Raw genomic sequence first — 14512 nt, forward strand, 5'->3', positions numbered from 1 at the left:
TAATTTTTATTGCGAGAAAAGAAAAAAATATGCGAGATTTTTGCGCTGTAGTGAAAACACTGTCCTCCATGACTTCTTCTGTCACACAACAGGCTGTTGAAGAAGTCTTTTAGTTTGCTGTATAAGAGAAATGCCTGTTTTATCATGCATTATTTTAATACTATATGTTGGAAATAATAATTTTTCTTTGCAAAATATTTTTTTATGTGGATATGCATTAACTTAATGTTCTTTTAGGCATGAATGCTGCTGTTCGGGCTGTTGTACGTATGGGCATGTACATGGGAATTAAAGTTTTTTTCATCAAAGAAGGATATCAGGGAATGGTTGATGGGGATGATTATATTGTAGAAGCTACCTGGGTTAGTGTGTCCGGCATTATTCATAAAGTAAGTATATTTCGTATAATTATTGCTGAAATTTTTAGAATATATATGATTTTTTAATTAGTAAGTAATTTACTAAAGCATTGTTCTTATTGATTATAAATAAAAAATTATAAAATTCATGAACCTGACTATTTTTTATTAGACATTTACTAAACAGTTTCATTTGTTAAGATTTATTGAAAAAAGAAAACATAATTCGAAATTTTTTTCATGTTTTAAAATTAAAAGATAATGTGAAATAATGTTTTTGCAAATGTAACTTGAATCCCCTGAGGCAGAATATTTTCGAGCTAATTGCGACCAAATTCTAGCACTAATATCTTTCTGCAAGATGCTTTTAATAATAACAAACATATACGTTATTAATTTACAATAACAGAAGCGCTGTGTTTACAACAAAAAAAATCTATTATGTTTTTTTTTACTTGAACATGAAAATATTTTTTATTCTTATATTATGGGTGATATTCACGCATTTTATTTGGGGGAAAACTCACTACTATGGAGAAATCAATAGCAATAACTGCCAAAAATTTTATAGAATCATTGCCTTAAGAAGTAAATATTCAAATGCACGATTCGAATTTTCCATATTGTTTGAAATATATCGGGATATTTAAAAACCATGCGAAAATTGATATCAGTAACTGCCGAAAATTACATCGAAAAATTATATCGATTTACGATTCTATTGGTGTAAATTGAGATAGTTAAAAAGTGATTATCTACATCCATCATTCAAATATTACATGACAATTTCTGTGGAAAAGAAAACTAAAATTTTTTACTTTTCAAAAGAAAAATCTTTCAGAACTCAGTAACGTTCTGCTACAATGTCGCCGTGTCGCTGCGATTCTGCCACAAGGCTTGAATCTATGTTTCGCCATAGTTAACTTGTTTGTTTTTAGTGATAGTTATCTATACTTTATGAAAGAAAATGTAAAATATGCACAAATCAAGTTATTACTTATCTACTTTAAGCACAAATCTGGTAACATACTGAATTAAATAACTAAGATATATTTGAATTATTTCAAATTGCATTTTTATATAATGCTTCGAAAATCTCCAATTATCTGAACATCAGCTTACCGACATGCAATGCGTACATTTTGCTGTATGGTGCACTGTTCAGTGGCGTCACTTCAGTCGAGCCGACTGACATGACGGAAGGATTAAATGTTATTATATTTCAACAGAGATATTTCTTTGCAGATTCTTATTAAAATTATAATACAGTCTATGCTCCCCCCCCCCAAAAAAAAGAAAATATTTCGAGACTGTTTTATTTTTAAGAATGTTTCGAGACTGTTTTATTTTTACAATCTTAAAAAAAGACATCATGAGCAAAATCTCAAAAACAAAATTTTTTTAGAAATGTCAGATTTTATTAAAAGTTATGGTGTATATTCCAAATTCAACAAATGAGTGAAAAGAAAAATTTTACTTGTTTTTCCAGGATATTTTTAAAAATCATTGCGAGGAATCTGATAGATTCTCCTTTTTACTGTACATTTGCATATTGCCCAAACCTCAATCATTTCTACAAGCATCTATAAATTCTAAATGTTCATCACTCATCTTCATCATTTCAATTGTTCATCTACCACTATCATGTCGGTAATTTTCAACATGCAGTTGAAGTAATCATTGTGAAACCAGTCCTAGTAATAGTTACATATGTTATGTGTGCGTTGGTCATTATTTGGGGGCAAGACTAATTTTTTTTCTCTAGCTCAGGTTTATGGGAAACTCAAACTTTCGAGACTATACTGTAATTACCCTCTTTTTTAAACTTCTAACTGGCAGATATAAGAAAATAGGATTCATCCTTATAGACATTTTCAATTTAATCATATAATTATCAGTCATTGATTGCCATTAAAATATGTGTGCAATCATATTTTTTTCCATATTATTATTATTTTTATGCAACTTGCTTTATCTGGTGCTGGAGTAATTTAATGAGGCATTAAAATATTTATAACTCATTCTATTCACACATGTCAAAAAAAAAATCCAAATGCTTCTTCTAATTAATTAGTAATAAGTAAAAAGTTTAGGAAGATTAATGAGTAGTAATAAGTAAAAAGGATTCCCCATTTCAAATGAAAGTTTTTGCAATAATTGGTTAAAAATATAAGAATAGTAGACACAGCAAATTTTTTTAGGTAAAAAAGAGAAGTAAAGCCAGTTTAAATATAAAAAAATAGATTTTTTTTTTTTTTTTTTTTTTTTTTTAAAAAAANCATGGCGTGTTCAAAGTGTGCAGCGCACAAAGGCACCGTATCACAAAGACGCCGAAAAAGAAGCTTTCATTTAATTTTTTTTATTATTCTTTTATAAAAATAATATGCCGATTCGCCTAGCCTAGCTTGATTATGCTTCCGTATTGTATGTGTAAGCTGTAAGGCGACGCGGCGTCTGGGTACTTATAATCACTAAGTTATCTTGCAAACACTGACGCCGGCGGCCAGACATCAATGTCGAACGTTCAGTTGAAAATCGAGGAGCGCGTTGTATTTATTATTTTAAATGCTACTTCCATATTTTCATTTATAGGCCCTACATAACAGTTTTGCATTGCCACTTTTTTCAAAAAATAGTTATAATAAAACTACAATAGTATTTTGTATGATTTTTATTTGTATTTATATTTGTACGTAGTGTGTATACTAATTTTAAAATTTTATTTATAATGATTGAAAAGTATCAGATCTTTGCGACCCCCTTTCAGTAGTCTCGCGACCCCCTGGGGGTCGCGACCCACAGTTTAAGAAGCCCTGGTCTATGGTATCATTCGTTTCTATGCCACCCCCCAAAAAATAGAATATCTCGTGACAGTTTTATTTTTAAGAATGTAAGATTACAATCTTAAAAATAGACATCAGCATGAGTCAAATCTCCAGAACAAAAATTTTTTAGAAATGTCAATTTTTATTAAAAGTTATGCTGTAGATTCCAAATTCAACAAACGAATGAAAAGAAAAATTTTACTTGTTTTTCCAGGATATTTTTAAAAATCATTTTGGGGAATCTGATGGATTCTCCTTTTTTCTGTCCATTTGCATTGCCCAAACCTCAATCATTTCTACAAGCATCTATAAATTCTAAATGTTCATCACTCATCTTCATCATTTCAATTGTTCATCTACCACTATCATGTCGGTGTTTTTCAACGTTCAGTTAGAGTAATCATTGTAAAACCAGTCCTAGTAATCGTTACTTGTGCTGTGTGTGCATTAGTCATTATTTAGGAGCAAGACTAATTTTTTTTCACTAGCTCAGATTTATGGGAAACTCAAACTTTCGAGACTTTACTGTAATTACTCTTTTTTTTAAACTTGTAACTGACAGATATAAGAAAATTGGATTCATCCTTATACACATTTTCAATTTATTCAGTTATTGGTTGCCATTAAAAAATGTGTACAATCATATTTTTTTCCATATTATTATTATATTTATGACTTGCTTTACCTGGTACTGGAGTAATTTAATGAGGCAATAAAATATTTAAAACTCATTTTATTCACACATGTCAAAAAAAATCTTAATGCTTCTTCTAATTAATTAGTAGTAAGTAAAAAGTTTAGGAAGATTAATTAGTAGTAAGTAAAAAGGATTCCCCATTTTAAATGAAAGTTTTTGCAATAATTGGTTAAAGAATATAAGAATAGTAAACACAACAAATTTTTTTAGGTAAAAAAGAGAAGTGAAACAATTTTAAATATAAGAACATAGAATTTTTTTTTTTTTTTGAGATTTGGAAAGGAAATTACTAGGAAGGGGATTTGCCCCTACCTTTCCCCTCCTGCCATAATCATTCCGGGTAAAAATTCGATCATTAAATCAAAAATAGTTCAGAATAATTTTTCCGTTTCCTTTTTTAGCTCAATGTACATTAATTTTTTTACTTTCGATGTAAATAATTTGAAATTCTTTAATATTTTTAAATGTTACTGCATTTTAACTGTATACTTTGACATCGTTCTCTAGGGTGGAACAGTTATTGGAAGTGCTAGGTGCAAAGATTTCACCACTCGGGAAGGAAGATTAAAAGCAGCTGCAAATTTAGTGCGACATAACATCACAGATTTGGTAGTGATTGGAGGAGATGGCAGCTTAACTGGTGCAAATATCTTCAGACAGGAGTGGTGTTCTCTTTTAGATGAATTGGAGAAAACTGGTATTTATCGTCTTACAAATATTTTTAAATAATTCAGTAAAGTTGTATTTTTTCTTATCTAATAATTTATTATTAAATCAATTTCCTGTTTTGCATTATTGAGGTACCTTTTTCTTAATTTCAAGTCCTGAATTTCAGGTCAGAATTTTTTACACTATTTTTTATATTATTATTATCCACAATCCAAAATCAATACCCAGGACAGCTTTATAATCCAAGAGTCTCTTTTAAAATAAAGAGTTATTGATTGTTAGAGTTTCAAAATTAAATAGATTAGTTGAATGTTTAATTACAAAACAGAGCTACTTTAATAACATTAAGTAAAAAAAAAATTCTTTAACAGCTTTCAAAAATAATTATTTTCATGAAACAGTTTAGGAAGATCCTTGCCTTTAAAGGTTTGCCATCTTTTGAAGATAATCTCTAATATATCTCAAATTTATAATTTAGTTATAAATTTATATATCAAAATTATTTTTCTGATTTGAGTCATTAATGTTGGAAAGGATCATTTTTCAAATTTTTCTAGAATATCTTTCACTGCTACCTAGTCTCCATCTCTTATCCCATAGTTTAAAATATCACTGGTATAACAGAAATGAGTTATTAATATTTATTTATTATGGCTAAGACCATGCAGCAAATATTATTTTTAGGGGTAATATTTGTTTATTATGACTAATGTTTTATTCTTTATTATGACTTTTGTTTTCAGGAATTATAACACCAGATAAAAGAAAAATGTGTGGGCATCTAAACATAGTAGGAATGGTTGGGTCCATTGATAATGATTTTTGTGGCACTGACATGACTATTGGAACAGATTCGGCACTCCACCGTATCTTAGAATCTATCGATGCAATTGTAACAACTGCATCAAGGTAAGTCATTATGTATAGGGGCTGTTCTCCGAGCTCTTAATGTAGTCAAAACTTTTGTATTCCCATTGGCAAATATATTTATTGTTGATGAAACAAGTCTCAATAATTTTTTTACTGTTTTACAAAATTAATTGATTGATAAAGATTTTACTTTTTGCCTTTTACTATAGATATATAATTGATATTATAACTGTCATTTAAAATATTTATTTATATGCAATTTATGAGCAATACTATATATTTTTAAATTTAGCATTTTTTAATATGTATTTTTCCCATTGTGAATTCTTCTTAAACTATGATATCATGTAATTTATTTTTAACTTCTTTATTAAATTTTTTTCAACCTTAATTTATTGTCATTTTTTAAAAAAACTTTGCATATACTTCCTCAATCAGTATATTAGTATACAATTCCTATTTATGATTAGCGATTTTTACATAAGTTTCCTGAAAGTTTTAATGTTATATTATTCTTTTTGAAATCTGATAGCATGTCTAAGCACAGTGTATGATTATTCCATTTTTTTTAAATACAGTATATCATATAAATACTGCTCAGCTTATGATGTAGCACATATATTCTACATCTTTAAATACAACTTTTATTTATTCATATTTTATAAATTTTCTTCATAATACACAACTACTTAAAATCTAAATCTAATTTACATTTATTAGTTTTTTTACAGTATATTGTGTTTCTCTTAAAACTTAACATTATCACCTCTTCAGTTTATGTGAGTAAAATAATTGTTTGTTGAAATATTCAGTGGTATCGAAGTTTAGCAAGAAACGTTTTTTTTTTCTTAAGATATGAAATTATTTAAGATATGTAATATTAAAGTAATAGCTAAAGTGTGAAAAATTTAGATTTTTTGTCATAGCGCAAAATTTGAGATTTCTAATTTTACTTTGAGATTTCGAATTTTACTTTAAGATTTCGATTTTTACTTTGAAATCTCGCTTCATGATGTAAAAACTGGCCTCTCAGAACAGCTTTTTTATTTCTTGCCAAAGCATTGTTGTTTAACTGGAAAAAAAAATCATTTCACTTCAATCTGAATAAAAGAAATGTCCAGATATCCTAAAATGTCATTAGCTTAAAACTAATAAAACTTATCTCTGCATTTACCTTTAACTTACTGTTTAAACTTGTTCCAATCCCATATTTGTCATTAATATCAACTCTTAATATTATTAAATGTTTTTTTTTATTTAGTGGGTGATTTATATTCCATTGTAAACATTTGGTCATCAAATGTATTATTTGATGATAATTATAGTAATTTTTTAAATAATCGGATTGTTAAAGATCTGATATGATGTTTAAGAAATATATTTTGACAATTAATCATGTGATGCTTAAGTAAAATGCTTATACTTATGTATGTTCAGTTAGCATATAATTAAATAGTTTAATAAAGTATTGAGTATTAAAAAGCCTAAGCAATATTAAGGATTGTTTTATCATGCTATTTTTAAGTAGTCTTGTTGGTAAAAAATATTGAGTATGTTTTTATAAAAACCCAAAAATTATGAAAATTTTAAAAAAACAACTTTATACATGTAGAAATTATAATACAGTAGAGAACCAATTATCCGGGATGCTCGGGGCCATTGCTATCCCGGATGTCTGAATTTCCCGGTTTTCTGGATCGACCAAAAAGTGTCATTAATTGATGTTTTGTCGAACCCGAATTACAAGGAAAAAGTGTAACACATAAAGTAAGAGAAAAAAGAAAGTCACTCCTAAATTTAAAAGGGAAAGAAAATGGTTGAAAAATAACATTTAAAAGAATTTGCAAGTTTAGACAAGAAAAACAAGTTTAAAACATGCAAAATTCTCATATTTATTTTTTAAAAATAATTGCAATTCCTAAATTAACTAATATAAACAAAACCAATGATTAAATGACGCAATATATTTCATACCTAATTATGCAGGGGGGGGACGACAAAATAAAAGGAAAACTTATTATTCTAAATAAAAACACTTGAAAATTATCAAACCGAAACGATAGTTAAAAAAGGCACTATCATAAATATTAAAACCCAGAACAAGGCAAGATCAACGGAATTTTTTTAAAAAAACCTTATGATAAAATTTATGAATAAAAAGAATTAATTTATTGAGTGCGAAATTTATCGTGACAAGAAAAATAAATCAAACGTAGTGGAATCATAAAAACGAAACTGCAATCAAAATAATCCTATGTTTCAATTAATAAACAATTCTCTCTTTATTTATTTTTTTATAAAAACCCGATTTTTAATTACAGCAGATGTGATTCCACATAAAAAAAACTTGCAAATGATACCGCACTTCCAAAGAATCAGAATTTATTCATTCAAAAGAAAAAGATTTTATTTTTATTAATCGATGTTAAATAGATGAATATATTTTTCTCTTTCATCTTCTGATCACTGATATGCATGCAATGCATTTTCCCCACCTCCCTCGTGAATCAAACAGAAAACGAAATCAGCATGCCACACCCTTGAGTTTGATTGACGGCCTAAAGGAGAAAATAAAACATTCCTCCCTTCCCTGCCTCCTCTCGATCTTCAAGGTCACGGAAGAAATGGCGTTTCTCTGGGTAAGCGGGGGAAGAAATTCGCCCCTTCCTTACATTTTCCTCTACTCAACTTCAAGAATGAGTACAATTTCCACTTTTTTTCATAATCGTTCTAGTTTAAAATGGCAGGAAAACGGAGCAAAATTTACCCCGGTTTTCTAGTTTCCCGGTTATCTGGATGCCGGATAAATGGTTCTCTACTGTACTATGAAAATAGCATCATTTACTGCAAGCGTATTTGATAAATGAAGTGATTTAACCACCATTACCAAGTATGTCATTGTAATAGAATACAGTAATTTCCAGTGGACACGCTGTACAGGCTGCACCCGTGAAAAACATTGTTAAAATTTTTATTTTCATCCCAGTGTTTTCATCATAGAAAAAAAATGGGTGAGAATTTCTCACCCTTTCTCAAACACAGGGTGAGATTTCAAAAAGTTAAGTGAGATTTCTAAAAAAAACACAAAAACTCTTGCAAAAAAATCATTTCTTTAATAATAATACATTTTTAGCGTCTTCTACTTTTTAAAGTATTGAATAATTTTGATGCATCATCATAGAAAATTTTGCCTTTACAAGGTATTTGTCCATCTTGCATAAGTGCATAAAAAATTTGNTGCTGTAAATTTCATTTGATTCTGATGATTCCTTCATGGTGTTGCATTTTCTACAAACAGCAGTTTATTTCAAATAAGACAAAATCTTTCGTCTTCAAATCTTAAGTTTCAATTATTTATTATAAAATATATATATATCAGTGATAAATAAGTTTATAGATAATGAAAAATAATAAAGTATTGAAAAAGTTTATTCTTGATTTTTAGATGATGTAGAAAATGCTGAAGTAAACGCTACTAAATTTTTTTTTTTACTGAAATTGATTAAAAGAAAAGACGATGTAGAATATAAAAGAAAAAGAATACTTACTTTCAAGAAGAAAAAAATAATAAATTATGAATTTCAATGGCTAATGAATTTAGTTTCTGTGATAGAAGCAAATGTTCCAATTAAAATACAATTAATAGTTCGAAGTCTTGTTCCATTTTATTTTTGGTATTTTCTATAAGCTCAATCGTGGGATTTGTTTTAAAGAATATCGTTTTTTTTTTTTTCTTTCTTTCGAATTTAATCTTTCTTTTTCAGTCTCAATTTGACAGTTCCTACATCAGTCAATCGGCAGAGTGGAGTCAATTTAAAATTCCTGTTATTTCTTCTTCTTAGGCGCGTTTATTTAATGCAGAAGCATTGTTTTCTTTTTTTTAATTTCTATGTATTATGTATTGAATGCATTGGTTCGCAAAAAGGACTGAAATCAGCGTTGAAAAAAAATTTATTAAAAGGAAATACAACTAAAAGTATCTACTGAAATCCAATCAATGTATAGAACAAAAAGAGTTTATTTTCTAGTTTTGTGACAGTTTAAAATAAAATATTTATAAAGAAAATATAGATGAGAAGAAGGGAGTTGAAAATAAAGCGTACTAAGTTTAATTATTCTCAAGTTACAAATCGGAATTTGTAACACCATTTGTAGATAACATCATGCGGCATTTCGTCAATTGAAAACTTCTGTAATCAAACTATATTTTAATGAGAAAAAAATAATAAGGAAAATCATTTTCAGAAAACGTTTCATTACAAAAAAGGTTCGTAATTTCAGAAAATTTTCGGTAAACATCTGTTTTTGAATAAATCCCTCGTGATCGAAAAATGATCACGTATGGCGTAGGATAAATGAATTCTTCGTATAGGCTGCACATCGTGACAAGAAAACTTTTAAACACATATAGGTAGCAGCCTATCTACCGGAAATTACTGTAATATTAATATTAAATCTTATTTTTAAAAATGATTCGCACACTGACCCCAATGAAATGTGAAAACAAATCTTTGCACTAAGTTTTTAAAATATAAAATTGACTACTTTTTAATTAAAAATTTATCTTTTGAAGAAATAATTCAATTTGATTTCGTAACAAAAATGATGGAATCAGTTATAGGAATTTGTGAACAAAACAAGCACACTCCAAGTTGATAGTAAAAAGTTGATAGTCCTTATAAAAGATTCTCAAAATAGAACTGTAAAAATTAACTTATGCTAACTAATTTCTGTTACAAATTCTGATAAGCAAATATGCTCATTTAAAAGTTTTTATTCGTATTATTATATTATTTTAAATCATTTAGTAAATATATTTTAAGAAAAATGATACTTAGCTCTGTGATTATTATATTAATTCAATAAACGAATAGCTATTCTAAAATTTACTTAAGCTTTTATTGTTCTATTACAATGTAAGCAAAGATTTTAAAAGCACTATTTTACTTTATTTGTGTTTATGATACAGAAAAATTAATGGGTAGTTCAGAATGAAGATTTGGAGGTGCAACATTGTATTATTTTTAGTCCTTAATTACAATTTGGATGATTAGTGAACTAATCATATTTATCTGTTACTGGTTTAAAATCAGTTAGTAAATATAATTTATAAAAAAATGATAATGTCTTTTAGAGTCAATAATTCTACCATACTGAATAATTTGATTTTTTCTTTCAGTCATCAACGAACTTTTATTTTGGAAGTTATGGGTCGTCATTGTGGGTAAGTTCAATTTTCCTTTTTTCTCTGTAGTGTCTAAATAAAGTTTGTTTCTATTAGTTATTTAAAAAATTGTCTCTTTTCCAGTTATTTGGCATTAGTTGGAGCTTTAGCGAGTGAAGCAGACTTTGTATTCATTCCAGAATGGCCACCCGAAAGAGACTGGCCACAAATTTTGTGCAAAAAACTTATGCAGGTTTGTGATAGTTTTAATTTATATTATATGATGAATTGTTTAGTTTTATTTATTGACACAAAAAATAAACCAAACTATCAATCTCTAGCCATTTTGAGTTTACATTTTATTACTATATTTCAATTTATCAAATCTAATTTAAGAATGTGTTTTATCTTTAAATCTGATAACCATCCATTCTTTGTCTTTTTTTTTTCTCATAATGTTGGGGTAACTAAAGTTTCGCATTATATTCTTACTTTATTTCTATTTTTTTAGGAGAGAGAAAATGGTCAAAGGCTAAATATTATTCTGATAGCTGAGGGGGCTCAGGACAAGGATTGTAATCCGATAACTGCTGAGCAAGTTAAAAAGGTATTAATTTGTCTTCTAAAACTTTTTATATTTTCACTTTTTCTTTCTCTAAAACTTTTATTCAATTATTTCAGGTTATCGAAGATAAGTTGCAGCAGGATACGCGTATAACTGTTCTCGGTCATGTACAAAGAGGTGGCAGCCCATCTGCTTTTGACAGAATCTTGGTAATTGCTATATGCCCAATATATGATGAATATATAATATATCAAGAAATATTGCTATTTTATAAATGTCACGATAACATTATTTTATAATGTGCTCTCTTGATATATCATAAATTCTATGTAATGCTGAAATAATGACACAGAAATAAATTAAATTTGAAAAATATTTCAAAATCTTGATATTTCCTGAAGATATATCATGATTTAAATGTTTGGGTATCACCCTGCTCTAATATAGAGCCATATAGGCACTTTGTTATATTATATGTAACTATTTAAAAAAATTATAGACTTAAAAAAACTATGTACTAATTATCTCAAAACAATAACGAAACTAAATTGGACAAATATTTCGAAATATTGATATTTCCTGATGATGCATCATGATATAAAAATTTTGATATCACTCTTCTCTAGTGTAGAGCCATGAAGGCACTTAGTAATATTAAACTATTTAAAGATAAACATAAAAAAAAAACTAAATCATCTCAAAAGAAATATATTTAAATAGTTAGTAGATTAAATTGTTTCCTATTCACTAATTATTAATATACAGTAGGGATTATCCAGAACAATCGGGACCATCGCTATTCCGGATAGCTGATTTTTCCGGTTTTCTGAATCGCTACAGAAAGCCGTTTTTTTTTTTATTGTTAAACCCAACTAAAAAAATTATTTGGAAATAATCTTAAAAAGAAGAAAAAACGAAGAAGTAATGCACTAATGATTATTTCCAAAATGATGGTAAAGTAAACATCTTTCAAAAAAGAAAGAAAAATTCTAAAATCTTATGAGGAAAAAAACTTTTTTTTTTTTTTTAAATGGCAGGAAAATGTATCGAATTTCGTTCCGGTTTCTTGGTTTTCCGGTTTTCTGATTTCCGGATAACGGGTTCTGTACTGTATTAAGTAATTATGAAAAAGTAGTATAGTAAATAATCATGATAATGCTTTAGTTAAAATACTAGTGTTCTAAATAATTATGATCGATGTAGTTTAATGTTTTCTTGCACACGGTTTAGGGTTGTCGAATGGGGGCTGAAGCTGTTCACGCTCTTTTAGAGGCCACACCAGATTCAGAAGCTTGTGTTGTTTCCCTGGATGGAAATCAGGCTGTTAGAGTACCCTTGATGCAATGCGTAGAAAAGGTAAAAAGATATGCAAAATTATTTATTGTATTTTTAATATAACCTACATTGCACATGTTGAGAAGGGATGAAAATAAAAAATGTATCTAAGTTTTTTTTTTCTGTATGTAAAACTGCAGTGTCACAACGAACAGAAAATATGAAGCTCTTCTTTAATTTTATTTTATAACTACTTTTTTAATTTTATGCATAGCTTTTTAAATAGAAAAAAATATAAATTCTCATCTGAAAAGGGAACTAAAACCAGTTTTAAAAAAAAAAATCCAAGAGGCAAGCAGAGTCTTGAAATACAGCTTGAGGCAACTTTTTATAAAGTCTGCTCTGTTGCCCTGTTTTTCTCAATTCCATGGAAAGCAGGCAAATGTCATGGCTGTTACCCTTTTCAAAATTTTGGCAAAATATTATTTTTTTCTATTAAAACTGAAGAAAAATATTTTAATTTCATGTCGAAACAGTAAGGAACATATTAAATTAATTATATTTTTAATGCAGAATTAAGTCAAGCTATTTTTTTTTTTCAGTTGTCACTCTTGTAAATAGTTTTTTAAGAAGGTACTTCCTTTAAATTTCATAATTTTATTATTTTGTGTCTTTGAATTAAGTCCTGTTTTATAAAACAAAAACTGAAATCTGAACATAAATTTTGCATCATTTCAGAGCAATCGGTTATATTGTTGAGATAATCAGCATCCATGTCCATTTTTTGTCATGTCGGTCACAGCGTATTTTATTAATTCACATAATAAGATTGTTTCGATATGAAAGGTCTTAGTTTGTAGTGTATTATTTACTTATGAATTTATATAAATAAGCTGCAAAAAGAGGGAAAAAAATCTCAAGTTGATAAGATAAATAAAATAAAATTATAATTTCGAAATTCGCGCAACAGCTATGATATTTTTCGTTGTATGCATGTAAATTTACTGTTATTTGCTCTGTAATCTACTAAACATATTTATTTAAATTTATTAACTTTAATTGTGTTTATTATCTTCACAGGACACAAAGATTACTTATACAATTGTAACTAATGCACATTACTTTCAAACCGAAAAATATTCCCTGCATTTTTATAATTGCAACATTATGTTAATTTTAAAACTTAATACTCTATTTTGTATTTTTTGTGATCCACTGCTCAAAAATTGTTATATATCTCTGATAAATATCATGGCAATTTTGGTTTATTCTGTTTTTATTTTCCCTTAATATGCTTCTTTCTTTTTTGTTAACTATTAAACTTCATTTAAACTGAAATACAATGCTAAATAATGAATATGTAATCTGCATAAATTAATGAGCATAACTAACACAAAAATGTGTTTCAATTTGTTTATCTGAACAGTTTGCTTCGTACTTCTTTCCAGCTTAAACTCAGTTTTTTTCAACTGTTCATTACCAGTATGAGAAAAGAAATTTTGATCTGTTTTGTGACAACATTGGTATAAGTGTTTTATGTAATATAGATTTTTTTTTTTTGTAGATTTTATATACCATTTTGAAAATTGCATATTCAATGCTTTAGTAATCTAATGAATTGTTTTGTTTAAAGATTGAATTTGTCATTTGAAATTGTGCGTTTATACATTTNATAATGTTGGGATAACTAAAGTTTCGCATTATAGTCTTACTTTATTTCTATTTTTTTAGGAGAGAGAAAATGGTCAAAGGCTAAATATTATTCTGATAGCTGAGGGGGCTCAGGACAAGGATTGTAATCCGATAACTGCTGAGCAAGTTAAAAAGGTATTAATTTGTCTTCTAAAACTTTTTATATTTTCACTTTTTCTTTCTCTAAAACTTTTATTCAATTATTTCAGGTTATCGAAGATAAGTTGCAGCAGGATACGCGTATAACTGTTCTCGGTCATGTACAAAGAGGTGGCAGCCCATCTGCTTTTGACAGAATCTTGGTAATTGTTATATGCCCTATATATGATGAATATATATTATATATCAAGAAATATTGCTATTTTATAAATGTCACGATAACATTATTTTATAATG

At 27.8% G+C, this 14512-nt stretch overlaps 1 protein-coding gene across 2 annotated transcripts in view; it reads left to right on the forward strand.

Moving 5' to 3' along the window:
• Positions 1–14512, forward strand: part of LOC107454835 (ATP-dependent 6-phosphofructokinase) — a 37256-nt gene that overhangs the window by 3223 nt on the left and 19521 nt on the right. Inside the window, exons 2-9 of one of the 2 annotated variants that reach the window (XM_016072163.3) lie at positions 238–389; positions 4389–4578; positions 5294–5459; positions 10600–10644; positions 10729–10837; positions 11096–11191; positions 11266–11358; positions 12380–12505. In XM_016072163.3, coding sequence (XP_015927649.2) covers positions 238–389; positions 4389–4578; positions 5294–5459; positions 10600–10644; positions 10729–10837; positions 11096–11191; positions 11266–11358; positions 12380–12505 — 977 coding nt within the window. The remainder of the gene's footprint in view (positions 1–237; positions 390–4388; positions 4579–5293; positions 5460–10599; positions 10645–10728; positions 10838–11095; positions 11192–11265; positions 11359–12379; positions 12506–14512) is intronic. The other variant, XM_071181205.1, reaches the window with a different exon arrangement.

Source organism: Parasteatoda tepidariorum, chromosome 5, assembly GCF_043381705.1.
Source record: "Parasteatoda tepidariorum isolate YZ-2023 chromosome 5, CAS_Ptep_4.0, whole genome shotgun sequence".
Taxonomy (NCBI): Eukaryota; Metazoa; Arthropoda; class Arachnida; order Araneae; family Theridiidae; genus Parasteatoda; species Parasteatoda tepidariorum.